Here is a 23,687-nt window from a genome sequence, read left to right as displayed (position 1 = left end):
ATTGAAACTTTTGTTTTCTATAATTAACATTGCTAACTTGCAACCTTTGTCATAATTATCATGCTCCCACTAACATGATGATTATTAGCATAACACTTATGCTCCCACTAGCTTTGACATGTACTCAGAAAGCAGCTGACTTTCTTACCAAAGTTCAGATTTCTGATACTAGATTGTTTTGATAAAACTTTATCAAAATCATACACCTCTCTTAGATAGCTCACATGTGTGTCTAAACAATTTTAGAACTATGAAAAGGAATGCCGTAATCATAGTCTCAATTGTTTAGACCTTTGCCACTTCTCACAAGTCCATGTTAGTGTGCCGGTAAACCACACACGCTCCACTAACGACTTTGAGAATGCAAATATCACAATTGCTATCTAGCTAAAATCTACTTAGTGAAAGTGTTTCCTCACCATCATTTTCATGAATCGGAGAGAAACCTTATGACACTTAGATTTAATAGTGTATGTGTTCTTATCCATGTGAATTTGTCAAAACCATAATCACAAGACAAGGTTAGTGACAAATCCAAACTCATATTGATTAAACTTGTGCAATCTTAAATTCTTGCCATTTGGCAGCTCAGGTGCCTGCCATTGCTTCCAAGTAGTTGTGCAACCAATTGAGAACTCTCAGAACTCCTATGAAAAGCCAACTTGAATAGGCACAAAAATTTCAACACGATAGGTTATAAACCTCAAGTCGTGTGCTAGTGAAGGACTTTAGGTTTTATTCTTGATTAAGTCTTGAAACTTTCAAGAGCTTTAAGACTCCCACTGTCCTCTTGACATATAAGACTCCCTTGTCAAATATTCAAGAGATAGTGTGGATTCTTTATCAAGACTAACACTTTACACAATTGGCCTAAGTTGGTCTCTGTTTTATCCAAAACATCACAACTTACCAATTTCAAATGTAGAAGAGTAGATAACCTTTTACTCTTACATTTGACTAGTGTTAACAAACCCTCTTTAAGATATGTCACTCAAGTTACAATCTTGGAGTATGACTCTAAGAATTGTTTTGGAACGAAGTATGACTCATCTTTTTGATTTAACCATTTCAACAATTCATGACTCCTCTTCTTGACTTTAGAGGACCAATTGTGATATGGTATCTTAATCATTAAGATGATCATAAACATGATACTAAAGTACTCTCCCATCTTTTCAGATTTGAGAAACTTTTATCTTTCTGCCATACTTTGATTCTTCTTATTCGTTCTGTCTCACATTGAAACTTCTCCAATGCTACAGACTTATACTTAAACTTATAAGTATAACCATATTTACTGAACTTAAGTAAATCATGACGAATAGTCTTCTTGATCTTTTGTGGTGGACTTGACCAGTGCACAAGAATATGTACTCGATCCCTTAGTCCTTTCCTTATTCACATAAGGAATTAGTCTTAATTTTCCAAGCTGAAAGTTCTCATTCATCATACGATACAACTTGCATGATTCCAAGTTTCGGTCCAATTGAACCTTGGGTGATGGGAATCTTTCCTTATTTGGTAATATTAGACACTACCACAACCGAAAGAATCAAATCCATTTTTCCAATATTGCTATCAATGGAATCTTATAAGCAACAACTTTTCACAAATGCCATTGTAAGGATACTTAAAATAAATAAAATCAAAACCTTTTTTCTTTTATTTTAAAACTTTGCGGAAAAACTTATCCTTACAATCCATATGAAAACCTTGTTGTTATCTATTCCTAAGCAATATAAATATCATAACTCTTAAGTAATAGCCCAAAATTCTGATCACCGAACCATGCGATTGAAATCCATCTTCGCGATCAGAATCAGCATGTACTTAATAGAGTTAGACAATGGACTTTACCTGAAGTAGAGCCAAACTTATTGACTTTAACATCCTTAGGTAAATTTGGCAGCTTCGTAACCAATGCCCCTTCCTTTGGCAATAGTTACCTATGGATCCTTGATAATGGGACTATCTTAGACTTCGCCTCTCTCTTTACCATTAGGTCAACAGAGTTGACTATGGCCGATCCCTTTCCATTGGGAAGAGAGAGCTTTACTGGATATCCAATGGCATCATTGTCAATGTCCATAGCGTTTTAGGAAGTTGATCTTAGCAAATAGATAAGATCATTAAGGGTCTTGTCTTAGTCTGTTTCATAGGATTCCCAAAAGAACTCACTATGTGACTTAGAAAGTAGTTGAGCCACCAACTTTCTCAAGACTTTGACACCCAACTCTCCCGGCTTGTCAATATGTGACTACATCTCCAAGATGTGATCACACCTAGACCTTGCCTTGCCAATAGGGCTTGAGTGACCTTAAACTTTTTAGGAACTTGTGGGTTAGGGAGAATAATTGGAGGAGGTGAAAGAAGTATGATATCCATGGGACATCATCTTCATTTAGGAAAGCTTGTTTCAAGAGATTTGGGAAGATCATAAATGTCTAGACCAGACATCTTTTTGGGAGATATTCAAGATAGTTGATTTAAAGTCCTTAATATGACACCCAATATGAAATATTAAGGCTAGGACCCAACAAACTATTTTATAACTTAGAAGAGGGATGCCGTAATCCAAGCTATAAAATATTTGAAGGTAGGTGAATGACGATTCACCAATTTCCACCATGAAAAACGAAATAATTTATTAGGTTTTAATTGGATTTGAAAGTCCTAGATCTTTGAGATTCATTGAACTGTTCAAAGGCATGTTTCAATCTCGAGTGTGCCCTTCAGGTTTTGTGACTGGGATGCCGAGGATCACAAAACAAGGTGTGAATAACCATGCAAATATACTTGGTACCCTTAATATTTACCCCTTAATCAGTGTGCCGGTTAACCACACACGCTCCACCGATACTATGATAAATATTAAGTTACCCTTTGCCTACCTTGTTAAGTCCAGGTTAGTGTGCCGGTTAACCACACACGCTCCACTAACGACTTAAGCAAAGTGCAAAGTGTAATTTCATCGGTTAGCACCAAATTCACATTTTCCTAAGTAACTACGATTGGGTATTAATAAGAGTTTAGTTACTTAGTATTTATCATTAATACTTTTAATGAAAGGAGAATTATAGTCCTTGTCCTACCCGTTCGGCTAACGACCCTCCACCAGTCAAGGAAGCGGTGGGTGAGAGTGGACACCCATTAAACTGTCATTTTATAGGCAGTAACCTTATACCCCCCTTATAGACCGGCTTCGTGAATGAGGCCTACTAACGGTAAGACTGACTTTACTCTTATACATATATATAAATATTATTAACTTATAATATTATAAAGTATAAGGGTTGAATTTTAACTTTTAAAATTCTAAGGGCTAACTTGGAATTAAAGTATTCATAAGTGAAAACTTTTCAAATTCCAAAACTTGAGGGCAAGTTTTGAAACTATTCAAAACTAATTAATTCCATAACTTATGAGTTTAAAGTAGTTTTAATTAAAAAAAAATTATCTGGTCTTAGTGATATGTAATGGTATTCGCGAGCTAGTTAGGTAAAGGTAGCAGGAATTCCTTATGCAGCTGATAGCGGTGGGTAGGCCGGAGAGTTACCCTAGGGTAAGCCTAGGATGGGATTAGCAAGGAGAGCAGCAGTAGTAGAAGGGACTTGGTGAATTCGAAGCAATCCTTGAGGAAAGTACGGATAGATGTGGAAGGTAGTATGGGCCCGTACTACTGAAAGCAGAAGATCCGTACTCGAGTCAAGGAGGGCCGAGATGGAACCAGGAAACTTGTAGAGTGTATGATACCTCCCAAGGTTTATGTATGATGCTGACGATTATGTGTTATGTTTCATAATGGTGATGATCACACGTCATGGAGGAGGAGGTTCAGGATCAGGTTCGGGAGTAGGTGCCGAGCCAGTGGATGAGGGACTACGTGAGTTCATTGCTTCTGAGATCACGAGAGGTATCCTTGAGTCGACCTCAGTGATTTTCGGGTCGATCAAGGAAGGGATCATCGAGTTGATGGAGGATCGCCTCAGGGAATTCAGGAGCGATATGGCATTCAGTCAGTTAGGATCACACACATTGTCCTTGAAGGACTTCAGGAGCAGTGGTGCGCCGGATTTCCATGGGGCTAAGGACCCCATCGCAGCCAGGAGATGGATTGCAGACATTGAGTCTGTACAGCTGACGAGCTTCTGCCCTGAGGGGTCGAAGGTGAGATATGTCGTGGGTTGTTTGAGAGACCGGGTCAGGGATTGGTGGGAGTCGGTTGGTGACTTGTTGGGAGCTTCGGCGATTGAGGCTATGACTTGGTCGGACTTTGTGATCAGGTTCAGGTCTGAGTTTGTGCCAGCTGTAGAGCTTCAACAGCTGGCCAGGGAGTTTCTGGATATGAGGCAGACGACGGAGTCAGTGGTGGAGATTACCGCCATGTTCCGAGAGAGGGCATTGTTGGTGCCCCAGTATGCGGGAGACGAGGAGATGCGAAAAACCCGCTACCATGATATGTTGAGGGCGGACATCCGGGAGCATGTCAGCTTCTCGGCATGCCCGACCCTGGATTCCGTGATTGCCAGAGCGAGGGAGAGGGAGATAGACTTGGAGCACCTCAGGAAGAGGAAGGCAGAGGAGGGGCATGTTACTGGGGCTTCAGGAAAGAAGCCCAAGGGATCCGACTCTAGGTCGAAGGGCCAGCAGGGCCGGGGCCGCTGCAGAAAGTGCGGCAAGACTCATGAGGGGGTTTGTAGGATGGGATCATCAGGCTGCTACAAGTGCGGCAAGACGGGGCACTTCTGCAGGGATTGTATCGCCCCTGCGCCCACTTTACAGACATCAGAGTTGATGTGTTTCCACTGCAACCAGCTAGGCCATAAAAAGGCCAATTGCCCTCAGTTGACAGCAGCAGCGCCAGTGAAGGCGCCAGTTCCAGCGACCCTGCGGATTACTGATGGCTGGCATGGCAAGACAGAGGCTCCAGTGGTGAGGAGCCGAGCCTTCCAGTTGACTACCGAGGAGGCACGCACCGCACCCGATGTGGTGACTGGTATGACTTCCTCTCTCTAGTTTTTATTTTATGATACTTATGATATTTATGTGCCATATGATATGTCTTGTTTAGGATCGTTCCATGTGAACGGTATCCCAGTTCAGGTGTTGTTTGATTCGGGTGCTACCCGATCATTTGTCTATCTTGCACTTAGCAAGAGGTTCCCTGAGTCTTCTGGCATGTTGGATTGCCCTCTAGAGGTCGAGATTGCAGATGATCGATCAGTGCGAGCGTCAGAGGTTTTCACGGACTGTGTTTTGAGGTTGTTCGAGGAGCGTTATTTGGTAGACTTGGTTCCTATTCTGTTGCGTGGGAACAAAGTGATTATAGGCATGGATTGGTTGAGCCCCAGCGGGGCAGTGATCGACTGCGCGTATCTGTTAGTTCGGATCAGAACCCCGAGTGGGGGAGAGCTGGTGATTCAGGGCGAGAGGCCACAGCGCGGACCAGCACTATGTTCAGCAGCGAGGGCTAGGCGCTATCTTCAGCAGGGCTGCGCTGGGTATGTCGCTTATGTTATGGATACCCGGGAGGCGGGTAAGACGACATTGGCAGATGTTCCGGTGGTGCGAGATTATGCGGATGTATTCCCAGAGGAGCTGCCTGGGATACCTCCGGAGCGACAGGTGGAGTTCAGGATCGACCTAATCCCTGGTGCGGCTCTGATAGCCAAGGCACCATATCGGTTGGCTCCTCCCGAGATGCAGGAGTTGTCTACGCAGCTGCAGGAGCTGTTAGACAAGGGATTTATCAAGCCGAGTAGTTCGCCTTGGGGAGCCCCGATCCCGTTTGTCAAGAAGAAGGACGGGTCGCATCGCATGTGCATAGATTACCGGGAGCTGAACAAGGTAACGGTGAAGAACCGTTACCCACTGATGTGTATTTTTAACGCACTAGTTTTTTTATTTATAATTCCTATTTTATCGCATCTAAACCACACCTTACGGGCTATGAACTCGATCGAGTATAGTATAGCTTTGATAAGCAAGGGTGTCGAACTCAAGGGGAACGGTAGTGAATTAATTTAAAATGTTTGATTATAGGTTACACAAAACACACAAAAGCAGTAAAGAAAAGGTTTATTAAATCTCAAACGAACAACTAAATTGCAAATCTCGATAAACTGACAGGAAGACAAATCTCTTTAGGTACTTTGGTTTAGACAGATTACATCTTAAAATCATAGATAATTGCACACACAGATTTATTTATTCATGTTCACCGATTTCTAAAATGATTAGGTTCATGTTCACTATTACTAATCCTTTAGCAAACAAGTCAATTCAAGCAGTGATCAATTGATTAAACTAACATGTTTCCTAGTGTTCAGTTCGTATCAAGCAAGACTTGTAATAATAGTTAATTAAATTTATCAATTCAATCAACTTATATGTGATTGGTTGTCACATATACTCACATATTAATTTACTTATTTTCTGGTTAAACCTAGTTTCATGTTCACTATTCCTAGGCATATAATCTTGATGGTCATCAAAATCATAAGAGGCAAGCAATCAAGCAGATGTTCATACAACTCGATATACTTAATAATTAACAGAAAATAATTGTCATTAACACATAAGGATCTTTTAAAAAGCTTAAAAAGATAAATTAAACATGAATAAAACAATCAAATATAGAAATTAATCCAATAATCAAGGTTTCATCTAATCATAAACTCAAAGCAAATGGTTTTGACACCAAAATCAGAAAGTAAAAACATAATAGCATCACAGTGGAATGCTAATCATGGTCACGATAACAAACCACATGATTACCGACACGAATCCGCTCTCTAATCCTTCAGATCTTCGCTCCTGTCAGCTTAACGGCCTTTCGGCCGCCTTCTAGACCCTCAAAACGGCAGTTATGAAGTTTTCTTGTCGCACAAGTCGAAGTGGAATATCATAGATTATGAAAATGGGTGAATGATATGGGGTATTTATAGTTGAATGGAGATGGAATTAATATGGAATATTAGAGTTGGATAGGAATAAGGAAACTAATGGTGGCTTAGGGATTAAGCAAATAAAAATAAGGTAAGTTGTGCTTGGGGAATAAGTAACTTGGAGGGAATTTTCGTCCAGCTTTTATGCTTCATCTTCAAGGCCGATTTTGGATAAGATAAATCCCGAATTAGCAAAAAGGCCATATCACATAAGTCGTAGGAAATTTCGTCTAGTTTTCAAAAAAATTTGAATCTCGTCAATTGGACTTATGAGTCATCAGATATACCCGAAACACTGAAGAGGGGTCAATCTGCCAGCAATATATTTTTTGCATCTTTTCAGCTCCATTCTCTTCCTTTTGCATTCCAGCTCCCATTTTAACTGTAAATGAACATTTCAAAGCATATTAAGTATATTTTAGTTCTAAATAAGAATAATAAAGGCTAAAATATTAAGATATGATATATAAAAATATGTATAAAAATACACATATTACCCACTCCCGAGGATAGATGATTTGTTCGACCAGCTTTAGGGAGCGTCTTGGTTTTCCAAGATAGACTTGCAGTCAGGATACCACCAGATGAGGGTCAGAGAGGAGGATGTACAGAAGACTGCTTTTCGGACTCGGTATGGCCATTACGAGTTCGTGGTGATGCCCTTCGGGCTCACCAACGCACCTGCCACGTTCATGGATCTCATGAACCGCGTGTGCAGGCCGATGTTGGATCGGTCCGTGATAGTTTTCATTGACGACATCTTTGTTTATTCCAAGACGCAGGAGCAACATGAGGAGCACTTGTGAAAGGTGTTAGGTACCCTGAGGAGGGAGAGTTTGTATGCCAAGTTCTCCAAGTGTGAGTTCTGGTTGCGCGAGGTGCAGTTTCTTGGGCACCTTGTCAACCAGAACAGGATATTGGTTGACCCGGCCAAAGTGGAGGCCGTGATGAGATGGGAGGTTCCGAAGTCTCCATCTGAGATTCGGAGTTTCCTCGGACTGGCAGGCTATTATCAGAGATTCATTCAGGACTTCTCCAAGATAGTCGTACCCTTGACTCGGCTGACGAAGAAAGCCGTTGTTTATCGCTGGGGGCCTGAGCAGCAGGCAGCGTTTGAGACGTTAAGACAGAGACTATGTGAGGCGCCGATCCTCGCCCTGACTGATGGCGTGGAGGATTTTATGGTATATTGCGATGCGTCCATTTCAGGTTTGGGCGCAGTGTTGATGCAGAGAGGGCATGTCATCGCTTACGCTTCGAGGCAGCTGAAGCCTCACGAAGCAAACTACTTGACGCATGATTTGGAGTTGGGAGCGGTCGTCTTCGCCCTCAAGATTTGGCGACATTACCTCTACGGGGTCCGATGTACCATTTACACGGACCACAAGAGTTTGAGGTACCTCATGGATCAGCCGAATCTGAACATGAGGCAGCGTCGGTGGTTAGATGTGGTGAAGGATTATGATTGTGAGATCCTTTACCACCCGGGGAAGGCCAGTGTCGTGGCCGATGCGCTTAGCCGCAAGGTAGCGCCGGTCAGAGACATATGCATGAGGATGACGGTGGTGACTCCTCTTTTGGAGCAGATCCGAGAGGCCCATCAGGAGGCTATGAAGGAGGAACATCGGAAGAGCGAGCGTATTGTAGGACATGTTTCCTCCTTCGACTATGACAGTCGTGGGCTATTGATGCTACAACGCAGGGTGTGGGTTCCATACCATGGGGGTGTGCGCCAGGTTCTGATGGAGGAGGCACACAAATCCCGATTTTCCATTCATCTCGGGGCGACGAAGATGTACGGAGATCTTCGTCCCGATTATTGGTGGCCCTGCATGAAGCGGGATGTAGCTTGGTATGTTGAGAGATTCCTGACCTGTAGGAAGGTCAATGCCGAGCACCAGAGGCCTCACAGCAAGATGCAGCCGTTGGATATCCCTATGTGGAAATGGGAAGATATTACTATGGATTTCATCACAAAGCTTCCCAGGACCGCACGGGGAGTGGATTCGATTTGGGTCATCATGGATCGGTTGACCAAGAGTGCCCATTTCATACCAATCCAGGAGAGCATCTCGTCCGAGAAGCTGACCGATATCTACATCCGAGAAGTAGTGGCTCGACACGGAGTGCCAGTTTCCGTGATTTCAGACAGAGATGTACGGTTCACTTCCAGATTTTGGAAGAAGTTCCATGACGAGTTGGGTACTCGTCTGCACTTTAGCACCGCTTTTAACCCGCAGACAGATGCTCAGAGTGAGAGGACTATCAAAACTTTGGAGGATATGCTACGGGCATGTGTTCTAGACTTCGGTGGTAGCTGGGATACTTACCTTCCTTTGGCTAAGTTTTCCTATAATAACAGCTATCATGCGAGTATCGACCGTCCTCCCTTTGAGATGTTGTATGGGAGGAAGTGCAGGACCCCGATATATTGGGGTGAATTCGGACAGAGGGTCATGGGGAGCACCGAAGTGGTGCTCAGGACGACAGAGAGGATTCAGCAGGTTAGGAGTAGGCTTCAGACTGCTCAGAGTCGGCAGAAAAGTTATGCCGACAAGCGCCGTTCAGACTTGGAGTTCCAGGTCGGGGATATGGTCCTCTTGAAGGTGTCGCCTTGGAAAGGCGTCATTCGATTCAGGAAGCGGGGCAAGTTGGGCCCAGGTATATTGGACCTTTCAGGGTTATCGCCCGGGTGGGAAAAATGGCGTATAGGCTGGACCTGCCAGCCGAACTCAGTCAGATCCATAGCACGTTTCACGTCTCCCAGTTACGGAAGTGCCTAGTGGACGACTCGACAGTGGTGCCCTTGGAGGATATTCAGGTGGATGACAACCTGAACTACATCGAGCGGCCAGTGACGATCCTCGACAGGAAGTTGAAGGATCTGAGGAACAAGAGGGTGGAGCTGGTGAAGGTGCAATGGCGGCACCGCAAGGGGTCAGAATGGACTTGGGACCCGGAGGAAGAGATGAGGGAGCACTACCCCGAGCTTTTTCCAGATTCAGCAGCAGACTTCGAGGACGAAGTCTAAAATAAGTGGGGGAGATTTGTAGCACTCGATTCCTGGTACGTATTTAAATTCAAAAAATATGGCAATTTACTCTGGGACTCGGCGAGTTGGGGGCCCAACTCGTCGAGTAGACTCGACTGTTGGATCGGGGGTTTAAGTGACCTACTCGACGAGTCGGAAGACCGACTCGACGAGTCGGAAGACCGACTCGACGAGTAGGAGCTGTCTGGACAAAACCCTAATATTTAGGGTTTGAACCCTATTTACACACATTAACTTGTCCCAAACCAGCCTCCATCTTCCCTCTCACTTCCAGAATACCCTAACTCGAAATCCTAGCCCTTATTGTGTGTTCTTGAGCCTTTTGGTGCCTTTTGTGTGTGTGTTTGAAGTTGAAGGAAGAAGTGGAAGCTTGGGAGTTCTTGAAGAAGCAAGTGGACAGAGATTTTGCTCCATTTCTAGTTCATTCGAGGTAAAAAGCTTGAACCTTGACTTATCATTTGATAAATCTCCTTTAAGACTTGGATCTTGCCATTTTGGGACATTTCTAAGCCACCTTTGGGTTTGGCTCATATTGTGTGATGTTAGTTTCAGATCTGGAACCATTGAGGGTTCCCATGGCATAAAGGTGCCAACTTTATGGCCATGGGAAGCCCATGCATCTTATAGACCCCATTTTATAGCCTTTTAAGCCAAAAACCCCATGCATGGACATCAAGTTCGTAGCTTTACGTATAAAATGGACCCTAGGAGGCCAGATCTATGGTTTTGACGCGTTAAGACCCATTATAATTGACTGTATAGTGTTAGACAAAGAGGGACTCGACGAGTCACTTGGGTGACTCGGCGAGTCGGGACGCTTCTTCCCCAAAAACGACTTCTGGAAATGGTTTAGATTGAGTGGAAGGAACACTCAGCCTGCTAGGGGTTTGTCTTGGACCTGGAAATCATAGGACTCGACGAGTGTATGAACAGGCTCGGTGAGTCCAAGGCAACCTCCCAACTTATGAAGACGGACTCGGCGAGTTCAATGAGAACTCGGCGAGTCATAGACTGAACATCTTCTTATGGATGAAGATGAACTCGGCGAGTTCAATAACAAACTCGGCGATTCGGTTGAAGATTGTCCGATGTGTTGTTAAAGGCGAACGCGTCGAGCTCTTGCTAGACTTGACGGGTAGGGACGGGATTATGACATTTTGGTGGTTATGGGGACTCGACGAGTTGGCGGGCCAACTCGGCGAGTTGAGTCAACCAGATGTTGACTTTGACCAAAAGTTGACTTTGACCATAGATTTGACTTGGACTTTAACTGGGTTTGAGTGAACCTTGTAAGGGTTATGAGTATGAGTTGATAACTTAGAAGAGTTGTCGTGTAGGGATTGAGGAGTCGGGGAGAGTCAATTTCCATGCCGAGATCAGTGTAGGCACTACACGACATCGAGGTGAGTTACCTTCCATTAGTGGTGGGTCTACGGCCACAATGTCGGCCCACTAGTAGGAGTTGTATGTTAGATGATTGTCTTTGTGATATTCATCTAGGTTTGCTGCTACCTGTTATGTTTTATGTGCTATCATGATATGATGTTACGTGATGGTAGTAGTAGTAGGGGGAGATAGTCCCCAAGTTACCGGCCGATAGGGCCGAAGGGGTAGTTTAGTACTCAGCTATGCTAGATTATGATTACGTGATAGTATGTGATAGACCGGTCGAGAGGACCGAAGGGGTAGGCCAACACCCAGATATGCTAGGCAAGGTCACCGGTCGAGAGGACCGAAGGGGTAGGCCAGTACCCAGATATGCTAGGCAAGATCACCGGTCGAGAGGACCGAAGGGGTAGGTTGGACACCCAGATACGCCTGGCAGTATGTATGTTATGTGTTTGTATGGTATGTGGTATGATGGGGGAACTCACTAAGCTTCGTGCTTACAGTTTTCAGTTTTGTTACAGGTACCTCTTCAGCGAAGGGGAAGGAGTCGGCGCGGTAGCGGCACATCACACTCACGCATGATTTCCGCATTGAGTTTTCTGGGATTGTACTCTGATTTTTATTATTATTCGATGATATGTTTTTGAGACACGATGTAATGGTTTTATGAATTAATATTATATTATCAATGTTTTGACAAATGATTTTACATGTTACTTAATTAAAAATGAAATTTTTAGCCTTGAAAATTGGGATGTTACAGAAACCATGTAAAGTAAGTACAATAGATTACATTGTTGGTCCCTAACTGTAGTTATTTTAACAAATTTGGTTCTTATTTGAGGTTATGTTTATGGTCCTTGTTCCAAGCAAGTGGATAAGTTTTCAAGTAAAGATAAACGGATTAAAACAACCTACCTCTTCCTCATCAATTTTGATATTGGAATCCCAGGTGAGATCCTGTGAAAAAAATAAAAATATTAGGAAAGCAAGATATAACAGAAGCACACTAAATCGAAGAGGAGTTAAATCAATTTACTTATCAAAAATGCAATTTGGTCAAGAACAGAAGGGAAATAACACAACATAGTAAAATTACAATCTAAATACTACATTTGATTATAGTGTATCAATTAAATTAGGTTAGCACATGGTTGCGACTATATCCAAGAACTCCATTCCTTCATAAGATTATAAAAAACATCATCAAATAAAAAAACATCATTTGAAAGCTAAGTTTCCAAAAGTACCCTAATTTCTTGTATCAAAATTACAGAATCGACAATTTGGATTAACAATGTATGCTATAGAAAGTCAAGTAAATCATCAGAAAAAGGTAAACAATTAGGACCCACTAAGTTGTTGAAAAGATGAAAATCATAAAATAAATAAATAAATAAAAAGGAAAAAAACCATAAACAATATTTCTAATCAGAACCATCAAAGTTGGGTATAATCAATGCAAAATAGATTAAACATGTCAACAAATCAAACACGCAAAGACACTTAATAAAGGAATTTTGGAGAGAGACCTGGACATGTCTTTTTATACATCAGGTCGGTTTACTGAAAGGCAACAACTGTGCGGGGAGAAGACATATCTCTTTTCATTTTAGCACCTAACTACCTGATACAAACATAAAAAAACAAAATCAATAAACATCTACATCATCTCAACTCCTTTCTAGTGTTTTTTCTTAGTGATACAATCACAAATACCTGGCTTAAAGTTGTTCTATATTATCTATCCATACTCTGTTCCATCTATTTCCTAGCAAAAAACAAAGAAATCAAAGAAATGAAACAGTGAACCCAAAAAACCCAAATACAATAATCAGAAAATAAAATACATAAGAAAACCTGATGGGAGAAGTCGACTGAATCTATCTTTTTTATTTACGGTCGATGATTGCAATGATCACATCAACATGGCCACTCCGACTCACCACCACCGTCGATCAACACCAACACAACAGTCGACAGTACCGATATAAGCAAAAAGGCAATTGATTTGACCACTTTATTGGATTAAAAACAGAAATGACCATGGTTCATAAAAATTTGCACCTTACAACCAAATTAGGGCTCTCATATGATTCAATTAAGTAGACGATGTAAAACATAGAAAAGGAAGATACCAAATACAGAAAGATGATTGATGGGAAGAGGGAGGAGTTAATATGAGATCCTTTCCTGTAGAAACCCCTTCGTGTATGCCTCTGGTAGAAACCCCTTCACAAATCAAAAACACTTAAAGTAGTATAAACTCTTCATGTATTCCTTTGAACATCGAACACAGAAAATGAAGAAAATGAGAAGTACAAAAAGATGGTTGATTGGAAGAGGGATGTGGTGACCTACAACAACGGGTATAAGCAGGGGAATCTGGATGTGATAAATAGAAAACCCTTTCATCAAACCAGAAAAGAGCTGAACATGATTTACAAATAAAAGTACAATCACCAATATCTCAGGAGAAATAATTGCAGCCAAATGATGCGAGAAACGATGTTTGCAAGACAAAATTCTCGACATGAGATTGTATAAGATGAATTACAACACATACCTACACAACAAAACAGAGACGACGATGGAGAAGAGAAACGGAAGACTTGAAGAGAGACTGCGACGAAGAAGGCAAACACAAAAGGTGAAGAGGAAGAAAGAGTAAAGAAGAAAGAAAAAAATAAGAAAAACGGAAACGAACACTATTGGAGGAGAAGGGCGGCAACCGGATTTGAGGAAGAGAAGATAACGATGGGAAAAGGTATGGCGGTGTGTGCGAAACAACAACAAATTGAACTTTCAGTGTCAAAATAAGAAAGAGAAAGAATTTCGTGTGAAAATAAGAAAGAGAAAGAAGTTCACTACAACTAAGCTTTTAAGAATTAATAGTATATCCTAATTGTCTTATTAGGAAAACTTAACACGGTCCTACATGGAGGTACATGTTAGTATGGACTACTAACATGCCAAAAGCTAAACATATATATATATATATATATATATATATATATATATATATATATATATATATATATATATATATATATATATTCATAATCCAAATAACACCCACTCCAAAGTTTCTACATTCAAGTCATTCTACAGGGTTACCATATGAAAATGCTATCAACGGTCAACCCGGGAGGGGGGGTATATAATGCATTGTACCTACCGATAGTCGTGTATGATATGAATCGGTAGACACGTATAATGTGAATCAAATTAAAAGCTAAAGTCATCAAAAAAAATATTACACTAAAAGATCGAGTTCTTGTCTCAGTTCACTTCCATGAATATTGTTTGTTGATTGTTAATAACTTGTTATATAAAGAAATGGGCTATCCTAATCTTGCCAACAAAGTTTTCTTACCCACAAAGTTATATAGTTTCCTAGTTTATCTTATTTAAATTTTCTAGCTTATCTTTTTCCAATCGTTTCCTTTTATTTGGTTATTATTCTGTATTTAAACCTTGGGCATGAATGAAATCAATTAGCTTTTGGCAATATTAAAATGTTTATGGTATCAGAGCAAGTCTTATAGATTTGTCTTCTAAGAAGGCTCCGACGACTTCATCATGGCCGGAGGAGAAGAATCGTCCAACAAAAATGAAAACAACACCATTGACGCCAATTACCCATACCACATTCATGCCTCTGATTTTCCAAGACAAATGCAAGTAAACGATCCCCTCACAGACAACAACTAGAATGATTGGTCGCAAGAGATGTTGAATTTCCTGTTCGCCAAAAACAAAGTTGGTTTCATCGACGGGACGATTCAGAAACCAGAAGAAAAATCATCCAACTACATGTCATGGATGAGATGCGATGCAATGGTGAAGGGATGGATGACCACGGATATAGAAAAGAACATCAGGGGCAGCGTGAAATATGCAAACACTACATCAGAAATATGGGTTGATCTACAAGAAAGATTTGGAAAAGAGTGTGCACCAAGAGCTTATGAATTAAAGCAATATCTCACTAACACCCATCAAGAAGGTATGTCCATTTGCACTTATTACACCAAGTTACGGGGTGTTTGGGATGAGATGCAGTCGGTTTCTCCCGCCCCACGGTGCACTTGCAATAAATGTGACTGTGATATTGGAAAAAGATTGAATGAAGCTAAAGAGAAGGAAAAATTGTATGAATATTTGATGGGTTTAAATGGTGAATTCAGCACCATCAGGACCCAAATATTATCCATGAAGCCCACTCCTACCCTCGGAACTTCCTACCATTTTGTCACCGAAGACGAGCAACAAAGGACAATTTCCGCCAACAAAAGAACAACCACCGATTCTACTACTTTCCAAGCTTTTACACCAAGTCATCGAGAGAATTTTTCAACCCAACAATGAAACAAATCAACGCAAATATATGTAAAACACACCAACAATAGTGAGTTGGAACATTGTGATTTTGTGGAAGAGATGGGCAATCGTGAAGGTTGTTTTAAGCGAATATGGTACCCAGAATGGTGGCCAGGAAAGGGAAAACGTGAAAAGACAAAGCCCAAGGCTTCTTGCATAGATGTTAAACAAAGCCCCATTGTAGGATTGACGGTTGAACAATATCAAATGTTTGTAAAACACTTTGCTAAAGAAGAAGGAAACGCAAGGAACAACACAACACCAACAATAACCATGGCTGGTAAGCTTGATCAAAACAATAATTGGGTTATTGAGTCAGGTGCAACTGAATACATAACCTGCAAGCCAGATTGGCTTGAAAATAAGATGAAAAACCCTTTTGAAACTCCTGTCGTTATTCCTAATGGAGACAGAATTCCATTACAGGGAAAAGGTGAATGTACCCTCGTTGGCGGTACATTACCTTACACATTCTTGATTTCAATTGAAACTTACTTTCAGTCAGTCGCCTTACTAACGACCTCTAATGTGCTATAACAGTCTTTCCTGATTTTTATGTAATGCACGGCTTGTAGTCGAAGGACTTTATTGGTGCGGGTAAGTGCAAAGGTGGTCTATATCGAATGGGAATTGTAACACCTGTTCCAAGTATTATTTAATTTATTTAAGTTTTAGGGTTTTGTGCATGGACTCGGCGAGTTGGGGTGCTCCAACTCGTCGAGTAGAGACTGTTGTGAGGACGCGAGATTTGGATACTACTCGACGAGTCGGAAGGCCCCGACTCGACGAGTAGGCACTGTAGAGAGAAACCCTAATTTTTAGGTTTTGCACCCTATTTGAAGAACTTAATCCGCATCTTGTGGCCTCCCTTACCACCCTATTAGCTAGAGAAAACCCTAGTTGGACCTTGCATCTTCTTGAGTGAGAGAAAGAGCTTTTGTGAGCAATTTTGGTGTATTTGTGAAGGATTTTAGAGCTCGAATAAGAAGGATCAAGGAGAGAAGCAGTAGATCTGACATCTACTATGTATTGGCCATCATCTTGAGGTATAAAGTCGTTACATTGATCTCTAGTTGCTTAGATCCCTTTTCTTGGAAGTAAATGGCCATTTTTGGTGCAAAATGGGGTCAAACTTGGGTCTGGACTTATCACAAGGATATGGTTACAGATCTAGACCTCTCTAGGTCCCCAATGACATAAAGTTGCTCACTTTATATAGATTAGCCCCTTTCCATGCACTAAAACCTTGTAGGAAGCTTAGTTTTGATGTTATAGCCTTGGAGGGCCTTGCATGCACGTAAAGTTTGCAACTTTACATGGTAGCTGCATTAGGGGAGGTTGGATCTGAAGTTTGGGACCTTAGATTCCACTGAAAAGGGCTGAGCATGAAAGGGACTGAAGGAACTCGTCGAGTCCCTTAGCTGACTCGACGATTCGGGGTAAGGTTTGCCCGTTTCTGAGTTTCTGAATGAGTGCAGTGAAGGATTAGGGTTTTGGTCTGAACGGACTTTAGTTTTCTGGACATTTGATGAACTTGACGAGTCACTAGGGTGACTCGGTGAGTCGATGTAGGATTCAGTGGAATGGACATGGGAGGAACTCGACGAGTTACAAAGGTAACTCGGCGAGTTAACAAGTCATACAGCTAACTCGACGAGTTGCTGGATGCACTCGACGAGTTGAGGTCAACATGGACTGTTGACCGTGACTGTTGACCTTGACGTTGACCAGGGTTGACCTTGAGGGTATTTATGGTATTTTGGGATCGTGACAATTTAATCACATGGTGATTATAGGCAGTTGAGTTGGAGCAGCAGGTGGGATATATTTGATCTTAGCTTGTCAGTTCAGCATTCGAGAGGTGAGTCTTCTCACCATACCAATGGGTCTACAGCACCAAGGCCGACCAATTTTATGATATGTGGTACAGTAGCTGTAGTAGAGATATGTGGTATGATAGTTAACGTTATGCTAAGTGGTATGCTAGTGATTATATGATATTGCATGGAAGACCCCGGGAGGAGCCCGTGGTAGTCGAATATAATACTATGTGGGGGATCCCATGTCACATTGGAGTAAGACCTTGGAGGGATTCCACGGCATCCTTATATGTTTATGTAGGAGTTATGTAGTATGATAGATACTTCTGTGATATATGATATGCTAGATGAGTTTATTATTGCATGGAAGACCCCGGGGGGAGCCCCTGGCAGTTGGATATAAGACCATATGGGGGAGCCTGTGGCATTCCTAGGTATAGACCATGGGGGAGCCCATGACATGAAGATATAAGACCCTGGGGGAGCCCACGTCATCCTTATATGTTACTATGCATGGCTTATGATTTATATGTAGCTTTCATAGCTAATATGATATGTGTGTTGGATTAGGTGTCTAAGTTCATAACTATTTCTGGAATGTACTTGACCCGGTTGGCATGGTCCATTTTGGTTGCATGGCATTGCAATACTTGGATAGACTAAATGAGAGAAAGGACACTTATGGTTTATTAATATATTATAAGTTCTAATATATTAATAATATTATTTAATTAGTATTGATCAAGAATTAATTTAGAATTAATTTGGTGATCAAAAGGAGACTAATTAAATATATGGGGTTGATTGTGTAAATCATTCATTCTTATATAGTGGGCTAATGATCCATGGTTTATTAAGTTGGGCTAAAACCCATAAGGTGCTCCATGGATAGTCCATGGAGGTTATAAACCCATGGATCATGGAATATGAAAAGCCATGTCAATTAGGGTTTACATGTTGTAACCCTACTTGTGACACAACTATAAAAGGACCCCATGGGCTACCAAAATCGGCACTATGTGTAGAATAAGAGGGCTAGCCGATTTTGAGTGATAGTGTACTTCTCTCAAAGTTATTCCAAGAGTTATGGTGTTGTGTGAAACATTTGAGGCATCACACTTGAGGTGCTAGGCTCACAAGGTTCTCAAGGAATCCAAGCAACGAGAAAGGTATGTTCTTCTACTAGCTTTTATGTTTCAAAGTTCCCCATGCCATGCTAGTTAGGTTAAGAACCTTGGAAAATCAAATTTGCATGTATCTTAGTAAAACATAGATCCACGGTTTCTAAGGTTGCATGTACACCTTAGGAGTGTTAGAATGCTCAAAACCCTTCAGTGGTATCAGAGCCTAGGCTTGTTTTCTTGATACTTGATGAAAATTGTTGAAAAAACTCAAGATTTCTGCATTCAGCTGAGTGAACTCGCTGAGTCCATGGGGGGACTCGACGAGTCCATGTGTTATTTCATCCTACTCGTCGAGTAGGTTCGTGCACTCGACGAGTAGAAGGCCCTGAATGCAGATTTTCGAGTTTTGCTGCTGGAAATGGACTAGAAACATTACCCTAAACTGTTTTGGTCTTATAAAACTTGTTTTAGATGGTGTAATGGTTATGCTAATCCATTTACAATGGCTATTATCAAAATTTCAAGTTTTATATGTGTTTATATGATTCTTGATTTTGTTGATATGAATGTTCATAGGCTTATGAGTTTTGTTAGATCATAGGAATTATTTGCAAATTGTTTGTTAGTTAATTCTTGATCATTATGTGTTTTAATGGAATCCATAATTTGTCCTCAAGTTATGGATTACCAAGAGTCACTTCTTTTAAAGTCCATTTAAGAACACATAAGTTACATAAAATGAAGAGTCTTCCTTTTATGAACCATTAACTCATAAGTTATGAAGTTGAAAAGTTTTGAATAGTTATAAAACTTGCCCTGAAGTTTTGGAACATGTAAAGTCACTTTAGAAAGCTTTAGTTCCAACCCCTAGAATTTTAAAAGTTAAAATTCAACCCTTATACTTGATAGTATTATAAGTTAATAATATATATATGTATAAGATCAAGTCGTTTTACCATTAGTAGGCCTCATTCACGAAGCCGGTCTATAAGGGGGTATAAGGTTGTTGTCTATAAAAAGGCAGCTTAATGGGTGTCCACTCTCACCCACCGCTTCCTTGATTGGTGGATGGTCGTTAGCCGAACGGGTAGGACAATGACTTTAATCCTCATTAAAAGTATGATGGTTATAAAGTAACTAAATGTTTTATAAATTCCCAATCTTAGTTACTTTAGGAAAATGTGAATATGGTGCTAACCCATGAAATTATACTTTGCACTTTGCTTAAGTCGTTAGTGGAGCGTGTGTGGTTAACGACACACTAACCTGGACTTAACAAGGTAGGAAAAGGGTGGCTTAAGGTTTATCATAGATCGGTGGAGCGCGTGTGGTTAACCGGCACATCAATTAGGTGAGAAACATTAAGAGTACCAAGTAATTTTCATGGTTAATTCACACCTTGTTCTGTGATCCTCGACATCCCAGTCACAAAACTTGAAGGCCACATTCGATAATTGAAACATGCCATTGAAAAGTTTAATGAATCTCAAAAGAATCTAGGAGTTTCAAAACCAATTAAAACATAATAATTTATTTCGTTTTTCATGATGGAAATTGGTGAATCGTCATTCACCTACCTTCAAATATTTATAGCTTGGATTACGGCATCCCTCTTCTAAGTTATAAAATATTGTGTAGGGTTCTAGCCTTAATATTAAATTTGGATGTCTTATTAAGGACTATCTTTATATCTAATGTAAACTTGTCCTTATTTCTTTTCAGATGTCTTCCAACAATGCTGCTTCTGGCTCAAACCCTACCAGCTTCTTCTCTCTCATGAACCTTTGTGGGAGAGTCATCTTCGATGGTTCCAACTTTATGGATTGGATCCGGAACATCAGGATGGTCACTCGTTACGAGGACAAGCAATATGTCCTCGACAAGGAGCTTAAGGAACTTGATGAGTCATCTGATACTCCTGAGGAGATCGCTGAATACCGGACTCATGAGAGAGATGCCACCAAAGTGGCATGTATCATGTTGGCCACGATGACAGCCAAGCTCCAAAAGTCCTATGAGGACTATTACCCTTTTGAGATGCACCAAGACTTGATGGACCGCTACCATCAAAGTGCTCGTCAAGAGAGGTATGACATCATCTCCTCCATGATAACAACCCAGATGAAGGATGGTGAACCCATCACGGGCCACATGCAGAAAATGCAAAGGTATGTGGACCGTTTGCTAAAATTGAATGTGAACTTCCCCGAGGAGTTGGCAATTGACATCATTTTGCACTCCTTACCTTCGTGTTATGATCAATTTAGGATGACATATCACACGAACAAGGAGGAAGTTACACTCAACAAACTTCAAGGACTTTTGAAGACCGTGGAAAGTGGTCTTAAAGGTAAATCAGTTGTTACCACTCCTACTCCTACTGCGGCCCCTGTCTTGGCAATTGGGCAAGGTAAAGGGAAGAAGAGGAAGAGCCCTTCGAAGGGTACCAAGGGAAAGTCCCTTGATAGCTCCTCTTCGAGTGGAACAAAAAGAGGTTCTGTCACTCCTTCTGCCAACCCTAAAGAGGCTGAATGCTTCTATTGCCATGAAAAGTCGCACTGGAAGCGAAACTGCCCAAAATACATGCAAGATGTTAAGGATGGGAAAGTGAAACCCAATAATGCAGGTATTTACACAATATTGTCTAATAACTCACCCTATTCTAATTCTTGGGTCCTTGATACAGGTTGTGGTATTCACATATGTTCTAATTTGCAGGGACTAAGAAGAAGTGAGAATGTGGAGCATGGGAAGATAAACTTAATCATGCGGAATAGGAAAGCTTCACCTGTCACCAAGATTGGAGTTTATTCTTTGTTGCTAAGTAGTGGGTTAACATTAGATTTGAATAAATGTTGTTACTCGTCTGAAATGGCGAGAAATATTATTTCCTTTCATGGTTTGTACAAACAAGGTTTTACCTTTTCGTTTGATAATGAATTTGGTGGTATTAATGCTTTCTTTAATAATGTTCTTTATTTTAAAGCATTACCTTGTGATGGTGTATATGAAACTGTGTCGGTTGTAGATAACCTAGGAAATAATGTGTTGTGTATTGATTCTTCCACTAGCTTGGATAAAGCATCATTATGGCATTGTCGTCTTGGACATGTAAGCAAGAAACGCATAGGTCAACTCTAAAAGGTTTGAGTCTTGGAGTCATTTGACCTAAAGTCGGATGATAGTTGTGAATCTTGTCTTCTTGAGAAAATGACAAAGTCACCCTTCACTGGTACTTGTGCTAGGGGTGAGGGTTTGTTGGATCTCATACATACTGATGTGTGTGGACCATTCAGAACCGCCACAAGGGATGCTAACCGCTTCTATGTGACTTTTACTGATGATTATAGTAGATATGGATATGTCTACTTAATCAAGCATAAGTCCGAAACCTTTGAAAAGTTCAAAGAGTTTAAACAGGAAGTGGAGAATCAGCTGAGCAGGAACATTAAGGTGCTTCGATCCGATCGAGGTGGTGAGTATCTTAGTACAAAGTTCCTTGACTATCTTAAGGAATGTGGGATTGCCTCACAATTGACACCTCCCAGGACACCGCCGTTGAATGGTGTAGATGAGAGGTGTAATCGGACCTTGTTGGACATGGTTCGTTCCATGATGAGTCGAGCTTCGCTACCAATCTCATTTTGGGGGTATGCCTTAGAGATTGCTGCCCATATCCTTAATCTAGTTCCTACAAAGAAGGTTGCCAAAACACCTCATGAGATGTGGACTGGAAAAGTTCCCAATCTAGATCACATCAAGATTTGGGGTTGCAAGGCTTTCGTGAGGCGCGAGACTCACGATAAGCTCGAACCTCGGAGTGAGCGGTGTATTTACATCGGCTACCCACAGAAATCCTTTGGTTACCTCTTCTACAGACCCAGTGATAATGTGGTCTTTATAGCAATGAGAGGAGTCTTTCGCGAGAGAGAGAGAGAGAGAGTTCATAAGCCAAGGAAATAGTGGGAGGCAGATTGACATTGAATAAATTCAAGAGTCAAATGGTGAAGGAACCTCAAACCCTAGCAATCAACTTGAGGAGGAAACTCCTGTTGATCCGACTGACGAGTCTGTACCTCTGAGGTGTTCCACGAGAGTTAGGAATGCACCTGAGCATTACTATGGTTTCCATATTGCTGCGGAAGGTGATACACTTATCAGTAATAGCACACTGGTAAGTCTGGATGAACCTAACAGTTACACGGAAGCCATGGTAGGCCCTGAGGCTGCTAAATGGAAAGAGGCTATGGACAGCGAGATACATTCCATGTATGACAATCAAGTTTGTAACTTGGTTGACAATGTACCAGGTCGTAAGACAGTCGGGTGCAAATGGATCTTCAAGAAGAAGACCGACATGGATGGTAATGTACACACTTATAAGGCGCGACTGGTTGCAAAGGGCTTTTCTCAAACTCTGGGAGTTGATTATGATGAGACCTTCTCACCAGTAGCAAAGATTAAGTCTATTAGGGTTATGTTAGCCATTGCTGTATTTCATGATTATGAAATATGGCAAATGGATGTCAAAACCGCTTTCCTTAATGGAAAGTTGGCTGAGGATGTTTACATGAGTCAGCCAGAGGGTTTTGTCACTACAGAGTACCCTAATAGAGTGTGTAAGCTTGAGAAATCCATCTATGGATTGAAACAAGCACCTCGCAAATGGAATCTTTGTTTCGATGAGAAAGTCAAAGAGTTTGGCTTTTCGAGGAGCGAAGATGAATCTTGTGTATATGTAAAGGCTAGTGGGAGTATAGTTAGCTTTTTGGTATTGTATGTGGATGACATACTACTCATAGGAAATGACATCCCAACTCTGCAGGAAGTGAAGTCCTGGCTTGGGAAGTGTTTCGCTATGAAGGACCTTGGTGAAGCTACCTATATCCCAGGGATAAGGATTTTGAGAGACAGGAGTAAGAGATTAATTGGACTTAGTTAGAGTACCTACTTGGATAAGGTGCTGAATAGG

At 41.3% G+C, this 23,687-nt stretch overlaps 1 protein-coding gene across 1 annotated transcript; it reads left to right on the top strand.

The window, feature by feature from the left end:
• Positions 1-15,120: 15,120 nt before the first annotated feature.
• LOC145124659 (uncharacterized) lies at positions 15,121-15,759 on the top strand. The gene has a single exon (XM_079060076.1). It carries the CDS (start codon positions 15,121-15,123, stop codon positions 15,757-15,759), a length of 639 nt encoding a protein of 212 aa, XP_078916202.1.
• Positions 15,760-23,687: the final 7,928 nt, after the last annotated feature.

This window comes from Lactuca virosa, chromosome 7 (assembly GCF_052849685.1).
Source record: "Lactuca virosa cultivar CGN04683 chromosome 7, Lactuca_virosa_CGN04683_v6, whole genome shotgun sequence".
Classification (NCBI taxonomy): domain Eukaryota; kingdom Viridiplantae; phylum Streptophyta; class Magnoliopsida; order Asterales; family Asteraceae; genus Lactuca; species Lactuca virosa.
Note: the sequence above shows the minus strand (reverse complement) of the source record. Positions and strands in the feature narration are given on the sequence as shown.